We start from the raw sequence: 19,313 nt of genomic DNA on the forward strand, positions 1-19,313 counted from the left end.
TCCTTGCATTTCTTAGGATCATCTTTGAGGCAGAATGCACAGGAGGGTCTGGGCACTGAAAGGAAGGAGTCTGGAAGCTGCCTCTGTCTCACCCAGAGCGCTTGGCTGGGCTGGGCTGGCGGCTGCCATGGACAACCAGCTGAGCTTTTACACTGCTTTCCAGCCCCACTTACCACTTTCATAAGTGAAAAGAGAACAAAAACGCACCCATCACACCACGGCATGAATTCCTTCCTTCCTTCCCAGCGCTGCAACACTCGAGCACACGTTTCCTACAAAGGTTTCAAAGCCTTGCGCTGCCTTTCGTGAGGAAACCGCGGGGCCATTGAGGCCATTCGGGCAGAGAAACACCCCCGGCCTCCAGGCTCGGGCTGGGGCGATGCTGAGCTACACCTGGCCGCGGAAGGTGTGACGTTTTTGGGGTGGATGTGCCAGAGGTTCCCCTTTCAACCCCCCCTGCCCGGCTGCCGTGGTGCAGGCCGCCGCCTGACCGTCGCGGTCAGAAGTGGGCGGGCGCGCGCGCCGGCGCAGCCCACGGCGTGGGGCCGGGGGGGGGAGCGGGGGCGGTGGGCGCGGGTAGGTCGATGCCGGCGGCGCCGGGGGAGGTGCTGAGTCACGCTGGGCCAGCAGAAGCGAGGCCCCGCCTCCTCCCCGCCTCCTCCCCGCTCCACCATAAAGCGGCCGCGGCAGGGCCGCCCCCCCTCAGAGCGCGTCGGCAGAGCGGAGCGGGTTCCTGCTTCAACAGTGCTTGGACGGAACCGGCCGCGCTCGGGCCCGCCGCCTCCCACCCCACCACCACCGCCTCTCACATCGTCGTACCGACCGCCTCTGCACTAAAGGCAACGCCATGGCAGCGCCTCCTTCCCAGGTACGCCAGAACTACCACCAGGACTGCGAAGCCGCCATCAACCGCCAGATCAACCTGGAGCTCTACGCCTCCTACGTGTACCTCAGCATGGTGAGCAGCTCGGAGGGGCGTCTGCGTGTCTGGGGTGGGGGGATAAAGGGGGAGAGGAGGCGTGGGGCCTGCTCGGGGGGAAGGGGATGCGCCTCGGGCCTAGCCGGCTGTGCTGAGGCGGGGCAGGGGGTCTGGGGAGGCCTCACCCCTGAGGGAGGGTCCCCGCCATGTGTTTGGGCCCTGCTGAGGGGAAGGAGGAAGCGTCGCAGCTTCAGTGTGAGGCCTTGTGTGGGGGGGGATTGGGGGTAGTAGCATCCCTCTTGGATAAAGGCGCCGCCGGGGCTGCCCAGGAGGCGGGGGGTGGTTGCCTGGGCTCTCCCCACAGGCCAGCGGCCGGGCGGGGGGTTCCCGAGCCCCGGGCGGTGCCTCTGGGCGCAGCCGCACTGCTCCTCTCCTCCTCCTCCTCTTCCTCTCCTCCGCCTCCGGGGCCTTCGCGGCCTCCCCAGGGGGTGGGGCGGCCTCTTGTTTTCTGGAGGTGAGGCCTTTATCTCGATGCAGTTACACGGTAACAGCTCTGGCCATTGGCCTTGGCGGGCTCGTTATCAGCACAGCTCAGCGGCTTGCGAGCGGCTCTGCCCTCGGGGCTGGGCTGGATAGCAGGAGTTGGGGAAGGGAGGGATTGGCACCTTTCCCACATGCATTCACGTATCCGAGGCATGCTGGTTTTTTTGGTTTGGTCTTTTTGAAGCGAGTTAGCAGGAATCCGTGGTTTCCTTGGCGTTGTGCATACGTGCCTCGCTCGGCATGAGACTCTCATTTTAGCCATAGTTGGGATGAGTAACTTTGGTCCGAACAGCAGCTCTGACCTCTGTGCCACAATCTCGGTGCTTTAGACGTGCAGAGAGACTTTCTAGTGACACGGAGTATGTTGTAGTTTGCGAGCGTAGAACTTCACAGTTTGCTTCTGTGTTACCACGGTGGTCTGAACCTCGTCTCCTAGCTAAGTGTAGTTACAGTGATGAGCAACAGTGATACACAAGCACCACTGTCTTGCCTTGAACCTCCAAGCAGCTTGTTTGGGAGCAGAGAATTTGGTAGTTAGTTTCTGTGGTAAATAACTGGCAGCGTATACAAAGCTTTCCATTGAAGCCTACCTTAATGGCTCTGACCACAGGACAAACAAGCTGTGTGATGGCTTTTAACTACTGTTACCTTTCTTTGCCTGTGCTGTTGAATATGTACCTAGTTAAATTAAACTGTTGCCTTTTAAATGTGTTACTAATTGTTGCACTATTTAGTCTTAAGCTGAGGGGAGCAGGTGAGCTTTATTACACAAGCACCTTAAAGTTCTTGGCCACCCTTAACTGGTATTGCATGTCAGAACCTTGACTTGTGAACACTGTAAACAAACTCTGGCAAAGGAAAGGAGCAGGGAAAACTCTTCCCTTTTTGAAAACAAGACCTTTCAAGTCTGCTGTGTTTAGGGCATTCAGATGGTGCTCAGAAGAACGAGTGTCTTTGTGGGCTGTCGGGTTTTTTGTTTGTATCTTGAGAACTGAACCACCAAAACTGTTTGTTTGTGGACCTGCTGCTCATGGTAGGCATAGAGGTTAAAATTTAACCCTAGTTAAGAAAATCTATAGCCTGCTGCAGAGTGTTGCCTCACTGCCTTGCTGTTGCCAGTGCTGTTAGCCTTGGTTTGGACTCCAGCCATTTGGAGGTCGGGCTGATAAGAGACGTATCTGAAGTCACAGCATGAGCTGGGCTCTGCCTGGCTGCTGGGGCAAGGCTTGGGCTTTTAAGCATGTGAATTCTTGTTGGTTTCTTTTCAGTCCTACTATTTTGACCGGGATGATGTGGCCCTGAAGAACTTTGCCAAGTACTTTCTGCATCAGTCCCACGAGGAGCGTGAGCACGCTGAGAAGCTGATGAAGCTGCAGAATCAGCGCGGCGGGCGCATCTTCTTGCAGGACATCAAGGTGAGGAGCGGAGCTACGGGGTTCTTCTCTTTCATACAGACTGTGGTCTGTCTCCAGCCTGGAAGGGGATGAATTTCCCTGAGGGTCCTCTCCCAGAAGGAGCAGCAGCTATCAGTACATAAGCATAGCACGTTGCTGTGATCTGTGCTTGGCACTAGGCCCACGGTCTAGAGATGTGTAATGGTATGATAACTTGTGCTGATTTACTAACAAAAAGTGCTTCTTATTCAGGGAGATGCCTAAGCTCTAGGTGGTTTGCTGTGGGATGAGGGTAACTAGAACACAACTGATTCACTTGCCCTAAATCTTAACAGCAAGAGCCATCTGCAGTGTGTTTTTAAGTCTTGCCTGGCTCGCTATGGGAGTAGGAAATCTCAGGTTTCCAGTTGCTTCTTGTGGCTCACTGCAAAGTTTCATAACCCTGTGTTCTTGAAGTCACTTGAGATTGGTTATTTGAGCAGCAGGAAGTAAACAGTGTTGCAGGGCCACTTGAATGCAAGACAACTCTTCATTGAGAACGTGATGGACACTTGAGGAGAATTCCCTTGCCTAACTAGAAAATCAGTGTACTTGTAAAAACCAGACTCTATACTAGGCAGTTCTGAGCTGCAGACTAGACTTGCCTGTACTGGTGGTGTCTTAATGGTTTTGTTTGTGAGGTTGTGCCCATTTCCTACTTGTAAGGCAGATGTTTTAAGCTGTTGGGTTATAAGGGAGGAGGAAGAAAGTAGCTCTGGTAGCTGTCTGGTCTGCAAGAGCTCAGGGAACACAACAGGAGGAGAACCTAAGGAATGGGTTCAGCTCTGTTGAGAGTGTGCACTGTGTGTGCCAAGGCTTTGAAGATGCCTGAATGCCCGAACTTGGTCTGAACAGGCTTTGAAACTCGCCTTGAGCTCCCTAATGGTCTCTGGGTACTTACAGAAGATTTGGTCATGTGCTTTCCCCTCCTAGAAACCAGATCGTGATGACTGGGAGAATGGTCTGACTGCAATGGAGTGTGCCCTGCACCTGGAGAAGAATGTGAACCAGTCACTGTTAGAGCTGCACAAACTGGCAACTGAAAAGAATGATCCACACGTAAGTGGAGGCTGAAGCTGAGAATGTGCCTGTGCAATGAGGGGATGGGGGGGGCTTGTCTGTGCCTAACTCTGTGGGTTTGGGGGTGAGGTGTGTGTGTGTCCCTGCCCTTCCTAAAGGTGAGAAAAGGATGTGAGCTTTCCAAAGGGAAGAGCCCAGGTGTCAGCAGCCCCTTGTTAGGGTTATTGCCATCCTTTTCCAGGAGGACCAGCTGCAGTGTGTTAGTCTGTCAGCCTCGTAGGCCACAGCTTTGTTCAAAGCCTTTTGTTGCCCTTGGGGACAGTTCACTCTTGTGAACAGCATTTTGAAGCTTTGCTTCTGTGGGGAGTGACTTCTAAATTTAAACCTGGGGATGCCTGCAGGGCCTTTGCCACAAGATTGTTAGAGCTGCTGCTTCTGAATGTGAAAAGCCCTGCACTTGAGAACAACTGTGCTTGAAAGCACAGGTTTCTTCACAGATGGAAGTTGATTGGCAAGGTTGAAGCTTCTTAGTATCAAGAAGAGATTGGCATGTGATTGAATCAAAGTGTCTTGTGCAACTCAGAGGGACTTCCTATAAAAGAACATAGCTGGACCATTCTAGAGGTGTGAATCATCACAGTCATGAGTTGAAGTGCTGTGCAGTGGGGCCTTCTGAGAATGGTCAGAAACTTTCCTGTACCTCCTTGTGGTGAGGAAGAAAGAGGGGACTTGGAGCTGACACTATTCTGTGTGCTTCTGGAGCAAGCCTGCCTAGATAAAACTGCCTCACTTTGGTCTTTTCTGGCATTGTTGAGGCAAAAATCTAAAGGCTTCTTCCTCTTGGGTGTCTTCTGCAGCTTTAAAACGGGCACTGTGTGTCTGCTCCTTTCCCTAGGGAGGACTGGTATGGTTTCAGACACCACTTCAGCAGGAAGAGCTGTGTTCAGGAGTAAATCTAAACTCTTTGTCTCCCTTTCAGTTGTGTGACTTCATTGAGACTCACTACCTGGATGAACAGGTGAAAGCCATCAAAGAGCTGGGTGACCATGTGACCAACCTGCGGAAGATGGGGGCACCAAAGTATGGCATGGCAGAGTACCTCTTTGACAAGCACACCCTGGGGGACAATAACAGCTGAAGCCTTGCCAAGAGCCACCCACTGCATTTCAGTGGGACTCCTTTACTGTCCAGCCATGCATGCCTCTTCAGCTATCTTAGATAAACAGTTCTCATTCTCTGTACCAAATATCACCCCTCTTTTCTCTTGTGTTTTGTGTCTTGCCCTCCATCCAATAAAGTGACTTGGTTCAAGTTGCCTTTTGCTCTTTCTCTCGGGAACGACAGGCTTCCACTTGCAGGGTGGTGTTCTGGAGTTTGTGTTGTGATGGCCATCACAATCTGAGTGTGGGTGAAGGAACAGATGAGAAAGATCAGGTTTTACTTGGTGCTTTTTACAAACATGACAGTGGGATCCACTGCAGGAGTTGCTCAGCAACTCAAGTTAGGTTTTAAATCTGGGCTTGCTGAACTGATCTCTGTGCATTTAGATACAGAGGGTTGCTGAAGCAGGGGCTTAGTGCTTCACTAGCTGTCATGCTTAAAAATGGCACTGCACTTGTCTGGGCAAAATGTACCATGACTGGAGATGTAACGAGCTGCTTTAGAAAGAGAGTGGGCAGCTGCTGTGGAGGGGATGTGGGATGGAAGTTTGTCACATGCCTCCTGTGACAGGAGGTTTGCAGCTGTTTCTGGAGGCAGAAGTAGGAAAACTTCAGTGGTTTCTCTTAAATTCCCGTTACTGCGTGGAAGCTGAAATGAGGAAATGAAACAGGTGGTCCTGGGCTTCAGCCTTGCTTTTATTTTCTTAGGGAAGACAGTGAAAACTCGCAGCTGTGTGGTGTCTGCTGCCACTCAGATGAGTTGTCTGGGCACTGCCAAATCAGTGGCAGATGTGATGTGGAACCAAATACCCTTGACTACAGCCTCCTGAGCTAGTGGACACTTGCCCTGCCTTATCCCAGTACTGGAAGACACCCACTAGACAGGACTTCAAGAAGCACTCTGGGTCTGTGTCACAAGTGATGTGACTCTCTTCAGTCCCTTACTTTCCCTGGAGGATCTTGTCAGTAAATACAAGTCCTGCCTGAGACCTGGGGCTTATGACAGATGTTGGCACAAAGCTCCAGTCGCAGGTGCTGTGGTAAAGAAGGGGAAGGTCTCATTACCTCTATTCCTCTTCTGCTTTGGGCTACTCCTGCACTCCAGGTTCTTCAGTCTGCTCCCTGCTGAGCATCTGCAATCTTTTAACACTCACATTTGTTCCCTTGCTACAAACAGAGGTGTGTTTTATTGTGGCAACCCTGAAGTTGTGCCACCTGCTGTAGCTGAGGCCAGCAGCAGTGTGTGGTAGCACAGGCTCTGCCTGTGTGTTCCAGCAGTAGGTGGTTTGGCTGCACTGCCCTTCAGTGTGGGCAAGTCCTGCTGTGGCCAGGTGTGACGGTATGACCATATGGCTGGTGTGGCAGCTATCCCAACACAACTGCTGGTGCCTCTCAGTCTCCTCTAGCTGTACTGGTCTATCTGCTCCTCACCTGTGCTTTCATTGCTCTCCATGATCACCTCCATCAGCCCCACGTAGTCCCCTTCTGCTAGAGAGATGCCAGAGTCATTGGGGGATGGACTCTCTGCTCTCCTTGCCTCTTTTGTATGGGGAGTGTTGGTGCTTCCATTTCCACTGTCTCTCATGTTCCTGGAAACCTCTGCTGGATGCTGGTCTGGAGCACTGGCTGCATCTTCTCCGCTTAGGCTCTGAGCATCAGAGCCTGTGTTCCCTATGTGGGATCTCTCCAGCACTGGGGATGTTGCAGGGGTGAAGGAGAAGCAGAGGGAGGCGGTGCCCCCGGGGGTTTTGGTACTTGGGGTGTGGAAGGTGCTTGAAGGCTCAGAGTTGGGAGTGGCTGATGCTGCATTCTCCAGGCTTAGCCAGGGTGGGTGGGAAGCTTTCATGCTCTTTAGACTCTTGAAGCTACCCTGCTTCTCATGGTCTGGGGACTCTAAGAAGGGGAATTTAGGGCTATCAGATGCTGTGGACTGAGCTCCTGGGCTTCCTGTGGCGGCAACTTCTCTGCTTTTACTGCTCGAGACGCCCTTTTCTTCTACTGTTGCAACCACCGAGTCAGGGCCTTTGCTTCTATCAGTTGGCCAAATAAATGTTTCCTTTGCAGCTGAGCCGAGGGAGCTCTGGCTCTTGTACACATCACTGGCTCTGGAAGGGGAGGAGTTGACAATGACATCCCTAAGAGAAGCAGAGCAGGCAGCGATGCTGGAGAGCGCGGGGGGCTTCTTACGGCCTTGGCGTCTGGAAGGGAAGATCATGGGGATGGAGCTGATGGGTGTCTGTGGAGCGCTGTAGAAACCAGGTCTCTCGTAAAAGGGGGTTGACATGAAGGCATCAAACTCCCTTAGCTTTCTATCTTCGCTGTCCCACTGCTCCTGGGAGCTGGAGTCTCCCCTGGGCGGACTGATGCCGCAGGGGCTGCCAGACTTGGCCGTGTCGTAGGGGTAGTGGCAGAAGGGGGACGTGGGGTCTCCTCGCCGCCGCAGCAGGTTCATCCGGGAAGAGGACCTGGAGAAGGTTGGGGACTGGACACCAAGGAGACGACCCAGGTGGCCCAGTAACGGTGTGGAGTGGTTGGCCTCTTCGTTCTCTTTGATTTGCTCCAAGGGCTGGAACTCCATCTCTTCTTTTTGCATGCTGGGGAGAGGCAAAAGAGGGGTGTTAGAGCCAGGAATGGATTGTGGTGGAGAGGCTGGCAGCACAGGGAATGCTGCTGCCCCTGGCAAGCCTCTTACATCCTGTATTACCACTAGATAGCCTCCACAGTGGGGATGGTTATAGTGCAGGGAGAGAGTTCAGAGGCATCTTTTTTTCCATGGAATATGTTGTTTATCATCTTTGGATGAGCCTAAAAGCAGCTTGGAGCAAGGTTTCACAGCCTGTGGAGAAAGCTGCTACTGCTTGCTCTTACTCCTGGTGTCTAACATCCTGCTCAAGGCCTGATCCAAGGTGTTAAATGTGGATTGCTCTGACACCCTGTGGCTGCACTCACCTGATGTCAAAGGTTGAGCCAAGGAACGATGGGCGTTTGTACTCAGCAGTGGCTGCGGTGTAGGGGGGCTGGGGATCAGGCTCATTCCAGTACAGGTCTTTCTCCAGAATGGGTAAATCCTGATGCATCTCATCCACAGCCATAAGGGAGACCTGCAGGGGACAGCCACAACGTCATTTAGGGTGAGCAGGGGTCGTTTAGGGTGAGCCCTGTCATCAGCGGACAAGGGAATGAAGGGTAGGAGGAAGCAATGTAGCACCGAAGTGAGGCAAGTGCCTGGGTTTATGTGGTTTCCTGTCACTTGAGTTGTTTCTCACACACAAGAGTTTTCATTAATGGGAAGGAAAGTGCTGCTGAAGGAGATGGGAAAGCAACATGCAGGAGAACTTGGTGACTGCACTGGTGGGGCTTTGACAAACCCCCTTGGCTTTACCTGCAGGTTCCTGTCGATGAGCCAGTTGGTTTCAAAGTCATCATCGTCCTCCCCAAAAGGGTTGATGAGCTGCTCTGCCACCTGCATGTGGGGAGTGCATAGCAAAGGTCATCATGATCATCCCAGCCCCTTTCTCTGTGGGCCAGTGTCAAGCGTGATGCTCCTTCAGTTCTGAGTGGTGGTGTTCCTCCCAGAAAGGGGTGGGTTAAAAACAGAGGCTTGCCAGTGGCTGGGAGACACTGGGACACACAGATGATGGAATCATAGAATGGTGGGGGTGAGAAGGGCCCTGCAGAGCTGCCCCAGCCCCTGCTCAAGCAGGTTCCCCTCGCTCAGGGGGGCAACAGCAACGTGTCCAGCTGGGGTTGGAAACCTCCTGAGGAGCCTCCACACCCTCCCTGGGCAGCCTGGGCCAGGGCTCCCTCACCTCAGCACCAAAGGACTTTCTCCTCCTGGGCCAGGGGCACTTCTTGTGTTCCAGCTTATGTTCATTACCCATTGTCCTGTAGCTGGACACTACAGGAAAAAGACTGGTCTTACCTTCCTGACACCCACCCTTTAGGTACTTGTTGTGGAGGTCCCCCCTCAGCCTTCTCTTCTCCAGCTGAACAGCCCCAGCTCCTGCAGCCTTTCCTCATAAGATGTTCCAGTCCCTTGCTCACATAGCTGCAGTGATCATCTGCAGCTGCAGGAGGGCTAAGCTGTAGCCCACTGCCTCTCTCTCTTTCCCCACGCTAGTCAGGACCAAAGCTTAGGAAAGGTGGAGCTGGGGGCGAGACACTCAGAGGAGTTTCTGGCAACACCTATCTCAGTCCCTGTTAGCTGTGAGCACACACTGGGAAGAACCCTTGGCTGGCTCAAAGAGCAGCTCTGGCCATGTTTTCTTGGACTTACCTTTAACCAGCCAGCATAGAAGAAGAACTGCAAAAAGGTGAAGACAGGCACAAAGAGATCTAGCTCATGGCCAGGATATGCTTTTTCTGGATCCAGGAACTGCCTCCCAATCAGACAGGCCAGGAAGAAGCTGTAAACAGCCACGGTCACCACCTGGGAAAGATGCCAAGGGACACACCAGAGAAGTTGACTTCCCAGCTTCCCTTCCTGGCATCTCTCTTCGGTTCCACCCCACGCCATCTGCACACAGCAGTCAGCTGCTGGCCCTGGAGCCTTTGGGGAGCCTTGGCTGCAGGTAGGACAAGCTTCTCCCTTGCTTTTTTTTTGCCAGCAGGATGCATTTGCACTGCAGAAAGCTTTAAATATGCCCTTTGGTTGTTGCATGCAGTGTGTTTCATCCCATGCTGTCCCTGGAGTGACGTGTGTAGGTGCCACAGAAGGGCAGTGCCAGAAGCCACGTAACATCCCGGATGGAAAGAGCCTTTTAAACAACTGACTCCTGGCTGCCTGGATGTTCTACTGCTGAAGTTAAGGGTGCAGTGAGTTCTTTCATTCTTGTCCTTGCCTCTCCTGAAAGCTATCTTGAGTCCCTCACAGCTTAGGGCCACTTCCAAGTCAGGGAGGGGAACCCTGGCAGTGCTGCCAGCTCTGAGCCAGCTCCTTCCTGGGAGTTTATGACATTTGCCTGCTTGTTTGCCCACGTTTCAGGCTGCAGTGAACTTTGTGCTTTCCTCTGTAGTCACGAGACTCTACACTTCCCCTTTTCAAATTAAAAGCAGCTGAGGTTCTTCTGTGGTCTCCTTATGCAACAAGCAATGGGGTTCAAAACAAACACCCAGCCTCACGAGACTCGAGCTGCTTCCTTGCAGTGAACTGCATGGGGCTGCTTCATGAGGAGTGGGAGGGAGGGTGCCTGAATGACAGACTTTTGTGGGTGGATGGGCACCTGTGGAGAAATGGGTTGTGTGCTGGAGAGGAGGCAGAGATGTGCTATGATGCTGCTTTTAGTCCCAGCGTGCAGGGAGATCGTTTCCCAAGGTGTTCCCCATTAACCTTCAGGGCTGTGTGATGGGAAGCAGCTCCTGTTTCATAGGGAGTGCATTAGTGTTATCTGAGGAGCTGCACTGGGTGAGACAAAGGAGCAAGCTGGTGCCAGAGCTTGTGTCTGGGTTTGCACTGAGCTGTTAAAGAGCTGAGCACGTGCACACAGCTCCCTCTCCTACGTGGCATGCCTCCATCAGAGCTGCCCTGCCTGCTGGAGCTGCTTGGCTGCCAGGCTCATCCCAGCTCTGCTGAGTGGGGAAACTGCTTCAGGGCCCTGCAGGGAGGAAGGTTTGTGTCTGTTTGTGTTTCCTGGGTGCCCCTGTGGCACACCTGGAGGTTGGTTCCCCCTGGACAGGCGTGTTTCTTGTGGAGGTGGCTGTGTCTGAGGTCAGGGCCGGTGTGTGCTGCAGAGCTACCTGTGTGGGACAGGCACTGTGTGCAGCTGGGGCTGAGTGTTTCTGGGGGGGGAAGGTGGGGTGTGAATGGGGGTGCCCCTTGAGCAGCAGGCAGTGGAGCAGGAGGAGGGGGGTGGTCCCTGCTCACCTGTGTGTAGACCAGGGGGATGCTGATCCAGTCGTACCCGTAGAGCCGCCCGCACTGGCTGCGCAGGGTGTTGAGCTCCTGCAGTGGGGAAAGGGAACAGCCTGGCAGCTTAACTCTGCATCTCCTTGCTGAGCTTCCCTGTTGCCCTTCATTCCTCCAGCCCATTCTCTCCTGCTCACACCTCCCCTGAAGGAGGGAGGCAGTTCAGCCAGGACTGCTGCTCCCTTGGTGCCTTACCCCAGCAGAGTCTCACGTGTGTCCTGGGGCAACTCCTTATTGCCTGGGTGTCTCCATCTGAGCACAAGATCCCTTCCTAGCTCACTTCATAGCAGAGTTTCCCTCCTCACAAAATGGGCAGCCAACAGGTTAGGTAAAGAATGTCTCAGGAGCATCCCTTTCTCTCTCCTGACTGTATAGTGAGTCTAGATAAATAGCCCAGGGGGAGGTCTCTCTGTCTCTCTGGGCAGTTGATTCACTCTGCAGACAACAGAAACGGTGTGACTTTCTCTGCACGTGAATACCAGGAGGGATGAGCTGCTCTGGACTGGTTTTACTCTGCAGCTGGGCTGGGATCATTGCCAGGTCTTGCCTGTGGAGCATGGCCTGCTTCCCAGGACTATTTCTAAGAGTTTTCAGTAGTGAAGTTTCCTCCAGGGACCTTGGTTGTTGTTTTGACTTCTCCTGGTCTGTTCCAGATATGTGCTTCCTTGTGGCTTTCCATCTGTATCCTAGAGACCTCCACTGGCCACTGTCATTGGCTGCTTTGGAGCGTGTGAAGGCTGGGGAAAGCTGTTACATGAGTGTCTCCCCCTACCACACAGAGATGTGAGTCCCATGGCTCACATTTGGGAAAGAGGTCACATTCCCCTCCCATCTAACACATGTGCCATTGCTGCCCTGTCTCTGTTCTGTCACAAGCTGGAGAGTGGCAGCGGGGTTATTCCCATCCAACTTACTGTAATATCCCCAGCTACAGGCTTTCCTCACTCTCTTGCCTCACCATTCCTGTCCCTTGGCCTGACCCTTGGAAATCCCCATGTTTCCACCCAGAGGACTGCACAAGGATCTCAGACAGCTGCCTGTTGCCTCGGTCACTCACATTCAGGATGCCTTGGAGCAGCACGCTGTCCCGGATCCTCCCCTCGTTCCTTGCCTTCACAGCCAGGTTAGAGAACCACACACACGGGATCCAAAACTTGTTGTGGGGGGAATGCAAGCTCTCAAACTTCTTGTGCTCTTCTGGTGTCATGAGGCCTGTGCAGAAAAGAGTAGGTGGGAGAGGGATGGCCACAGGGAGCAGAAAGGAATTGTCCTTTAAGGAGAGCTCGGTAGCTGAGCACATTGCAATGCTTTTGTGTCCAGTGCTGGGCTCCCCAGCTCAAGGGGGACAGTGCTGGAGAGAGACCAGTGCAGGGCCACCAAGATGCTGAGGGGACTGGAGCATCTTCCTTGTGAGGAAAGCCTGTGGGAACTGGGACTGTTCAGCCTGGAGGAGACTGAGGGGGGAGCTCATTAACACTTAGAAGTATTTGAAAGGTGTTTGTCAAGAGCATGGGGCAACTCTTTTTATCTGCAGTGACAAGGGGTAATGGACATGAGCTGGAAGGCAGAAAGTTCCACTTAAGGAAAAGCTGTTTTGCTCTGAGGGTGAGGGAGCCCTAGCCCAGGCTGCCCAGGGGAGGCTGTGGAGGCTCCTTCTCCAGAGTGAAATACTTGTATCAATGAGTTCTGAGTGACCCAACCTAGACGAACCTGCTTGAGCAGGACGTCCAATTAGATCCTCTTTAGGTATCCCAACCCCTACCGCTCTACAATTGTCCTACCAAGGCCACGTGGCCTCCAGAGCAGCTCAGAAGGCAGCAGCAGCAGCACTGACCTGCCCTGACGACGTGCTCCATGCTGGGGAAGCGCTTGTAGACGGCGGTGCTGACGGAGCGCAGGATGAGCACGCTGCTCAGGTTGCTGTAGCGCATCAGCGTGCGCCGCAGCAGCCGCCCGTACTCGTCCTCCCCGGCCACGTTGCACGACACCAAGTTCATGATGCGGTCAGGCCAGGGGATGCTCTCGTACTGAGCCCACCAACGAGATACCACCAGAGCCACGTAGAAACCTAGAGGTGAGGCTGAGCAGATTAGCCATCCTAAAGGGGTAAATGGCTCAGTGGGGCTGGTAAAGCTCCTGCTGGGGGTTGGGGGCAGGAGGGCACTTCAGAGGGCACTTCACACCCCCTGAGATGTGGTTTATGTGGTGCTGCTTGGTGCCTGCCCTCCTGGTACAAGCCACAAGGTGCCTGGTACAAGCTGTGTGCTGGGGGTGTGCCACACGGTGGGGTGGTGTGGTCTGCTTGGCTTTCACAAAGGCAAGGGTGGAGTGGTGTGATCTGCTTGGCTTTCACAAAGGCAGAGGGAATTGTGCCTGCCTGTGGGGTTTTAGCAAAGCAGGGAGAAGAGGTGCTGTCCCTTTCCTATTCCCCACATAGAGCTGCTTACCCAGCACAAAGGACACAGGGATGAGCTCAGCATAGCTGTTGCAGTAGAGTGCCAGCTTCTCAAACATCAGCCTTTGGCTCTCGCTCAGGATCAGCCTAAAAGGGAGAAACAGAAGCATCAGCCTCAAAGAAGAGTCTGTGCCTTGTTGGACCTGCTGGGGTAGGAGCCTGGCAAGGGAAGCTGGGGATGGGTGGTCACAACAGTGCCATGCTGGGAGTCTGGGGGTGATGTGAACAGCCCTTGTGAGCCTGGGGCATTGGCCCACCTCCCCAAAATACCCTGCTCACCAGTCCAAAGGGTCACTGGCAGTCAGTGTGTGTGTGTGGGCAGTGATACAGTCTGATGTCAGGGACCACCCCTATTTGTCTCACTGTGGGAGAGTGCTGTGTGGTAGCAAGGCTTTGATACAGAGCTTGGATGTGCACCTCAGTTCACCTCATACCCTGCAAAATGTCAGTCCAATATCAGTTCCTGCCTCTTTCTTAGAGCTGCTGTCCTGCATCTGTCATTGAACCAGAGCTCTGTCTGTCCTCACCAGAGCCAGAGCAGCCACAGAGAATGCTTGCCTTGTTACCCATCTGTGGTCCCAGAACTGATGTCTGCTTTCCAAAGTATACCCAAGGTAGTGCCTGTGTGTAACAAGGGAAACTCTCTCCTAAAGCTCCCCACTGTGGGATATTTCCAGTACTAGCTCAGCCTTGGGTTCCACTGACCTACACACTCTTCTGTAAGTAATCATCCAGGGGAGAGAAACTGTGTTCCTTCCCAGGACAGAATTGTCAGCTACTAAGCCATACTGGAGCAGTGAGGAAGGACCTTTCCTTTCCTCCTGTGGCTACTGAGTGGCTGCCCAGCTCCTCTCCTCCAGGCCTGCTGTCCCAGTGCTCTGTTGCTCAGTTGTCTTCTCCAGGCTGAGAGTCAGGGGCTGTGTTAGTGTTGGGGTGTGAGGATGAGTGGCTGCAGTTGTCTTCTCCAGGCTGAGAGTCAGGGGCTGTGTTAGTGTTGGGGTGTGAGGATGAGTGGCTGCCCAGCTCCTCTCCTCCAGACCTGCTGTCCCAGTGCTCTGTTGCTCAGTTGTCCTCTCCAGGATGAGAGTCAGGGGCTGTGTTAGTGTTGGGGTGTGAGGATGAGTGGCTGCAGTTGTCTTCTCCAGGCTGAGAGTCAGGGCTGTGTTAGTGTTGGGGTGTGAAGATGAGTGGCTGCCCAGCTCCTCTCCTCCAGACCTGCTGTCCCAGTGCTCTGTTGCTCAGTTGTCCTCTCCAGGCTGAGAGTCAGGGCTGTGTTAGTGTTGGGGTGTGAGGATGCTTACTTACCTGTAGACAAGACTGATGGTGAAGTAGAGAGAGATGAAAATCAGGAACTCTGAGTAGAGGAGTTTGTAGATGCTTCCTTTCCATTGGAGCAGGAGCTGGGAGAAGGTGCCCAGGCGGGCATCAGCCACACGGTTGGTGTATGTCACTGTCATCACAGATCCTACAGGAGACCCAAAATGAGCCAGTGGCAAAGCTGCCAGGGAGCTTGCACAGAGGAGGAGGAAGGGACACCTCAGGTGTCCCAGCAAGCAAGCAAGATGGAAGGAAGGGAGAGAGAAACAAAGAGTGAGCTGAGGTCAAAAGGCAGATAGGACATAAAGAACCAGGAGGAAACTCATGCTAGGCCATTAATTTGATGAGCTTGCTGTCCTTTTCCTGTCTTTGAGCTGCATGTGAGCTGGGTACAGTGATATTTTCTGGTGGAGCCCTTGCTTTCCAGTCTTTCTCAGCATAGCAGTGAGGCTGGTTGGTTGGAGTGGGCAGAGCCCTTCACAAAACAGTTGCTTGAGGTCACACACTCCACAGTTACTGGCTGTATTTTCTTTTCTTTGTAGTGTTTGCTTCAAATATGTTGTTTCTGTAATTCTGCTTGTTGGGAAATACCTTCCTGGAATAGTGCTAGGGGAAAGAAACCAAAGGGGAAACCCAAAGGGAAGGACAGATTTGTTGGTACTGATCCAGATGAAGGTACCCCATGAGATCTGAGAGTCTGTAGCACTTGCCCATCTGTCTTTAAACTGAGGCTGAGGGCCAGATGTGGTCACAGCCCTGCAGGCAGAACAGCCCTCCCTGTTAGAGAGCTGAGGGATGGAGCTTGGCCAGGCTCACAGAGCACAGATTCCAGCAACTCCACCTCCCCTTTCCATCAACCACACATTGCACAATCATGCTGGATGAAAAAGAAAAGGCATTCAGCCTCACAACGTGCTTCCCAGTGAGGCAGCATCCCCTTGACTTCTAACCCTGCAGAAAGAATTCTTTCTCATCAGTTAATAACCAGCCTCACATCCACATAAACCTGTATTTGAAAACCCAACTCCCCCCCCACCCCAAGCCAGGGTAACCCATGCCAAGCTGAGAGGTTCACAAATCATCACCCAGTGGGAAAGCTCCTGGGATTTCTAAAGCAAAACATGTTCCCAGGGTGTCACAGGGTCGTTGCTCTTTAAGAGGCAATGATGGTAACAGTTACAGGGCCTTGGGGTCTTCCCTGACCCATGGGGACCAAGAAGCACTTCAAGGGACAAATCAGACTCTCCTGCTGTGCAGCAGCAACTGAAGGCAGGTTAGCTTGTGTCCATGCTCCTCATTTGAGCATCTCAGTGAAAGATCCCTACAGCTGGGTAGGGACAACTCAGGTCTCAGTGAACTGATGCTGTGAAGAAAACCAGCAAACTCTTTTTGGCTGCTTCAAGCAAAAAGCATCTTTGCCCTGGCTTTGGCTTTTCAGTGCTGCTCTTCCCTTGGGTTTCTCTGTCATAACTCTCCCTGAGTCCCCTCTCACAGGTTATATCAGGAACAGAGCTGGCACCTGCCTTGCCAAGAGCTCCCCAGCTGCACAAATCCACCTTCCATACGTGTTCATGCCGTTTCCATCTGTATTTCTGGGTTTAAGAGCCCTAGAGCGTGCTCACACCTGGGCTGTGCAGATGAGAGATGAGCACAAGCAGCCACAAACTTGGTGGGGGCTGCTAACAGACAGTTAGTTGGCTGTTTTATGGATGCTTTGGGTCTTAAAAGTGCTCAGGGAGACTCTTTGTTGCGTCATTCCAATGCAGATTCACTCTTTTACCAAACATGGGAAACTTCAGCTCTTGCCCATGTAAATGATGGATGTCACCCACCTCTATGCAGTTCTGCTCCCACAGGGGGGTATGGGGCTTCTCATGGTGCTTTTCCCTCCAGCCCTAAGTGCTGAGGCACTTCCCTGCCCACCTCCAAATGCCATCTGGGGTTGAGGTAGGTGGTGGGAGGCGTCTCACTCCAGCACTGGCGCAGCGACGTCGGGCTGGCGAGGAAGAGCCACCCCCTGCTTGATGCCAGCTCCTCTCCCTGATCCACCTGCACCAGCCATGGCACCTGGAGGTCGACTGGCACTAATGAGACCCTGGGAGCCCACAGCAACAGAGATCCCCCAGCAGCAAACCCGTGTCAGGTGCGTTACCCACCGCGTGGGACGGCCAAGGGGGAGAGCAGGGAGGCAAGAGCGGACAGAGAGGAGGACACAGGCAGGGAGGTAGACCCTTGAAGCAACCTATCTGCTCTTGGGAGGGGTAGATACTTACAGTCATGGGCTCCTGAGCTGCACCAGAGGCTGGGGAGGTTTGGCCCCACACGTGTCCTTGCTGGGTCCTTTGTGGCCCGCGCCACGGCCCGCCTCCTCCTCGTGCCCCCTTGGCTCATGGAAGGGATTGAACCTGCCAGACCACGGTGTGCTAAGGAGCCTGAAACCCACTTGGGAGCTGCAGCCGGTCACTTGATGCCATAATCCTTCCTCATTACAAAAGAGACTCTGTTGTCTTTTCCCCTGTTCCCTTCTAATCTTGTGAGTAAGCCCCGTGTGTTTATAGAGGCGGCCGGAGGAGGGGGAGGCAGCGCTGGCAGCTCTGCAGCTGCTGCTAACTCCTGGCACAGCCATGGTGGCTGCTAGAAGAGAGGCATTTTTCCTCTAATTCTTTCCTGTTTGGTCCCTTTCTGCGTGTCACAATCTTACAGGAGCCCCAGGAGATTAAACAGGGCTGGAATTTTCCACAAAGGCCGTAAAACGTGTGGCCTTTGGGGACTGCGCCGCCTCCTCTTCCCTGGGGAAGCTCCCTAGGGCACTGAAAGACCTTCTCTCTACCTCATTGCTGCCCCTGGGTGAGTTTGTCATCTCTTCCACTTGTGGTTTGGATGCTGGAGGCTTCCACTCTGCCACTGGCTTCCCAGGACTCTTTCCAGGTGTTCACTTTCCTTCCCTCTTCCTTCTCCGGCAGTCCCTGGGGGCTGTCACTGCTCCTTCTCACCTGCCACCCTGGCAAACACCACTCCTCACCCTTGTCCTCAAGCCCCCACCGAGCCAGAGAACTCCTTGCCTCTGTCTGTCAGTCTCTTTTCTGCTCCCAAGCTGTATCTCACAAGTGTGACCATCCATCTCCTCCACCATCTCCTGCAATCTTGCCTGTCAAGTCTTTAAAACATTCCCTTTCCTCTGAATCAAGATCCTTTCTTCCCAAATTAGCCTTGCTCTGGCATGGCCCCTTCCCTGGCAGAAGGCTCCTGGGCAGCAACTGTATGCCCACAGACCTCTGTGTCTTTCCATCCCCTTTCTGCTCACTCCTCTGGGAAGTTGTCTCTGCTGACCAAGGTAACAGCATCAACCCCCAAGACACCAGTATTTCCTCCAGCCAGCTTCTTCCAAGCTGCTCAAGTGTCCTTGAGAGCAGGAGCTGCCCTGAGCTGGAAGCCAAGCCATGGCCTTGCCTCAGCACCTGTGCCCAGTTTCCTCAGCGTGCTCCAACCCTCCCAACCTCCAGCACTGGGCTGTATGGGAGGGAGCATGGCTCTGCTCCCTGCAGCTGCAGCCCCAAGCTCCTTGGTGAGGCTCTCTGGGGCTGTCACGTGTGGGTTTCCATGGCTCTTGCCAGCAACCAAGCAGAAAATGCTCCAGTGAAATGCAATCAAGAGCTCATTCCCATACCAACCACCTTGCTCTTGCTCTGGCCTTTGTGCCTGTGTCTTGTTTAGCATCAAGAGTGGGGATGAAGATGCAACGAAGAGCTCATTCCCATACCAACCACCTTTCTCTTGCTCTGGCCTTTGTGCCTGTGTCTTGTTTAGCACCAAGAGTGGGGATGAAGATGCAATGAAGAGCTCATTCCCATACCAACCACCTTGCTCTTGCTCTGGCCTTTGTGCCTGTGTCTTGTTTAGCACCAAGAGTGGGGATGAAGATGCAATGAAGAGCTCATTCCCATACCAACCACCTTGATCTTGCTCTGGCCTTTGTGCCTGTGTCTTGTTTAGCATCAAGAGTGGGGATGAAGATGCAATGAAGAGCTCATTCCCATACCAACCACCTTGCTCTTGCTCTGGCCTTTGTGCCTGTGTCTTGTTTAGCATCAAGAGTGGGGACGAAGATGCAACAAAGAGCTCATTCCCATACCAACCACCTTGCTCTTGCTCTGGCCTTTGTGCCTGTGTCTTGTTTAGCATCAAGAGTGGGGATGAAGATGCAATGAAGAGCTCATTCCCATACCAACCACCTTGCTCTTGCTCTGGCCTTTGTGCCTGTGTCTTGTTTAGCACCAAGAGTGGGGATGAAGATGCAATGAAGAGCTCATTCCCATACCAACCACCTTTCTCTTGCTCTGGCCTTTGTGCCTGTGTCTTGTTTAGCATCAAGAGTGGGGATGAAGATGCGATGAAGAGCTCATTCCCATACCAACCACCTTGCTCTTGCTCTGGCCTTTGTGCCTGTGTCTTGTTTAGCATCAAGAGTGGGGATGAGCTTGTCCAAACTGTAGGTTTCTCCTTCCTGTGTGTCTAGACAAGGGGAGGGTGTTGTGTCACTGCTGCTCTGAACTAGGTGCTG

General features: G+C 53.4%; 3 protein-coding genes across 3 annotated transcripts in view; 2 read left to right on the plus strand and 1 right to left on the minus strand.

Annotated features, from left to right (window-relative positions):
- The first annotated feature begins 692 nt into the window (after window positions 1-692).
- On the plus strand, window positions 693-5,226 carry FTH1 (ferritin heavy chain 1). Its single transcript, XM_061999084.1, has 4 exons — window positions 693-958; window positions 2,731-2,877; window positions 3,829-3,954; window positions 4,895-5,226. The coding sequence occupies exons 1-4, from the start codon at window positions 848-850 to the stop codon at window positions 5,051-5,053; spliced, it is 543 nt and encodes a 180-aa protein (XP_061855068.1). The 5' UTR covers window positions 693-847; the 3' UTR covers window positions 5,054-5,226.
- Window positions 5,227-5,750: 524 nt separating this feature from the next.
- LOC104553957 (bestrophin-1) lies at window positions 5,751-17,265 on the minus strand. Its single transcript, XM_061998959.1, has 10 exons — window positions 17,026-17,265; window positions 14,741-14,900; window positions 13,428-13,522; window positions 12,815-13,048; window positions 12,038-12,192; window positions 10,939-11,016; window positions 9,352-9,504; window positions 8,458-8,538; window positions 8,025-8,176; window positions 5,751-7,669 (listed from the first exon to the last, which is right to left on the minus strand). The coding sequence occupies exons 2-10, from the start codon at window positions 14,890-14,892 to the stop codon at window positions 6,478-6,480; spliced, it is 2,292 nt and encodes a 763-aa protein (XP_061854943.1). The 5' UTR covers window positions 14,893-14,900; window positions 17,026-17,265; the 3' UTR covers window positions 5,751-6,477.
- Window positions 9,569-19,313, plus strand: part of RAB3IL1 (RAB3A interacting protein like 1) — a 34,311-nt gene continuing 24,566 nt past the window's right edge. The window contains exons 1-2 of the mRNA XM_061998965.1: window positions 9,569-9,646; window positions 9,740-9,890. The gene's annotated coding sequence lies outside the window, so the exon portion shown is untranslated. The remainder of the gene's footprint in view (window positions 9,647-9,739; window positions 9,891-19,313) is intronic.

This window comes from Colius striatus, chromosome 7, assembly GCF_028858725.1.
Source record: "Colius striatus isolate bColStr4 chromosome 7, bColStr4.1.hap1, whole genome shotgun sequence".
Classification (NCBI taxonomy): Eukaryota; Metazoa; Chordata; class Aves; order Coliiformes; family Coliidae; genus Colius; species Colius striatus.

Coding starts and splice junctions, on each gene's coding strand:
- FTH1 (XM_061999084.1), top strand. CDS start 848: ATGGCAGCGCCTCCTTCCCAGGTACGCCAGAACTACCACCAGGACTGC. Junction 959..2,730: donor CCTACGTGTACCTCAGCATG/GTGAGCAGCTCG, acceptor GTTTCTTTTCAG/TCCTACTATTTTGACCGGGA. Junction 3,955..4,894: donor CTGAAAAGAATGATCCACAC/GTAAGTGGAGGC, acceptor TCTCCCTTTCAG/TTGTGTGACTTCATTGAGAC.
- LOC104553957 (XM_061998959.1), bottom strand. CDS start 14,892: ATGACAGTGACATACACCAACCGTGTGGCTGATGCCCGCCTGGGCACC. Junction 13,049..13,427: donor CCCTGTGTCCTTTGTGCTGG/GTAAGCAGCTCT, acceptor CCTCACCTCTAG/GTTTCTACGTGGCTCTGGTG. Junction 8,539..9,351: donor TCTATGCTGGCTGGTTAAAG/GTAAGTCCAAGA, acceptor CCCCACATGCAG/GTGGCAGAGCAGCTCATCAA.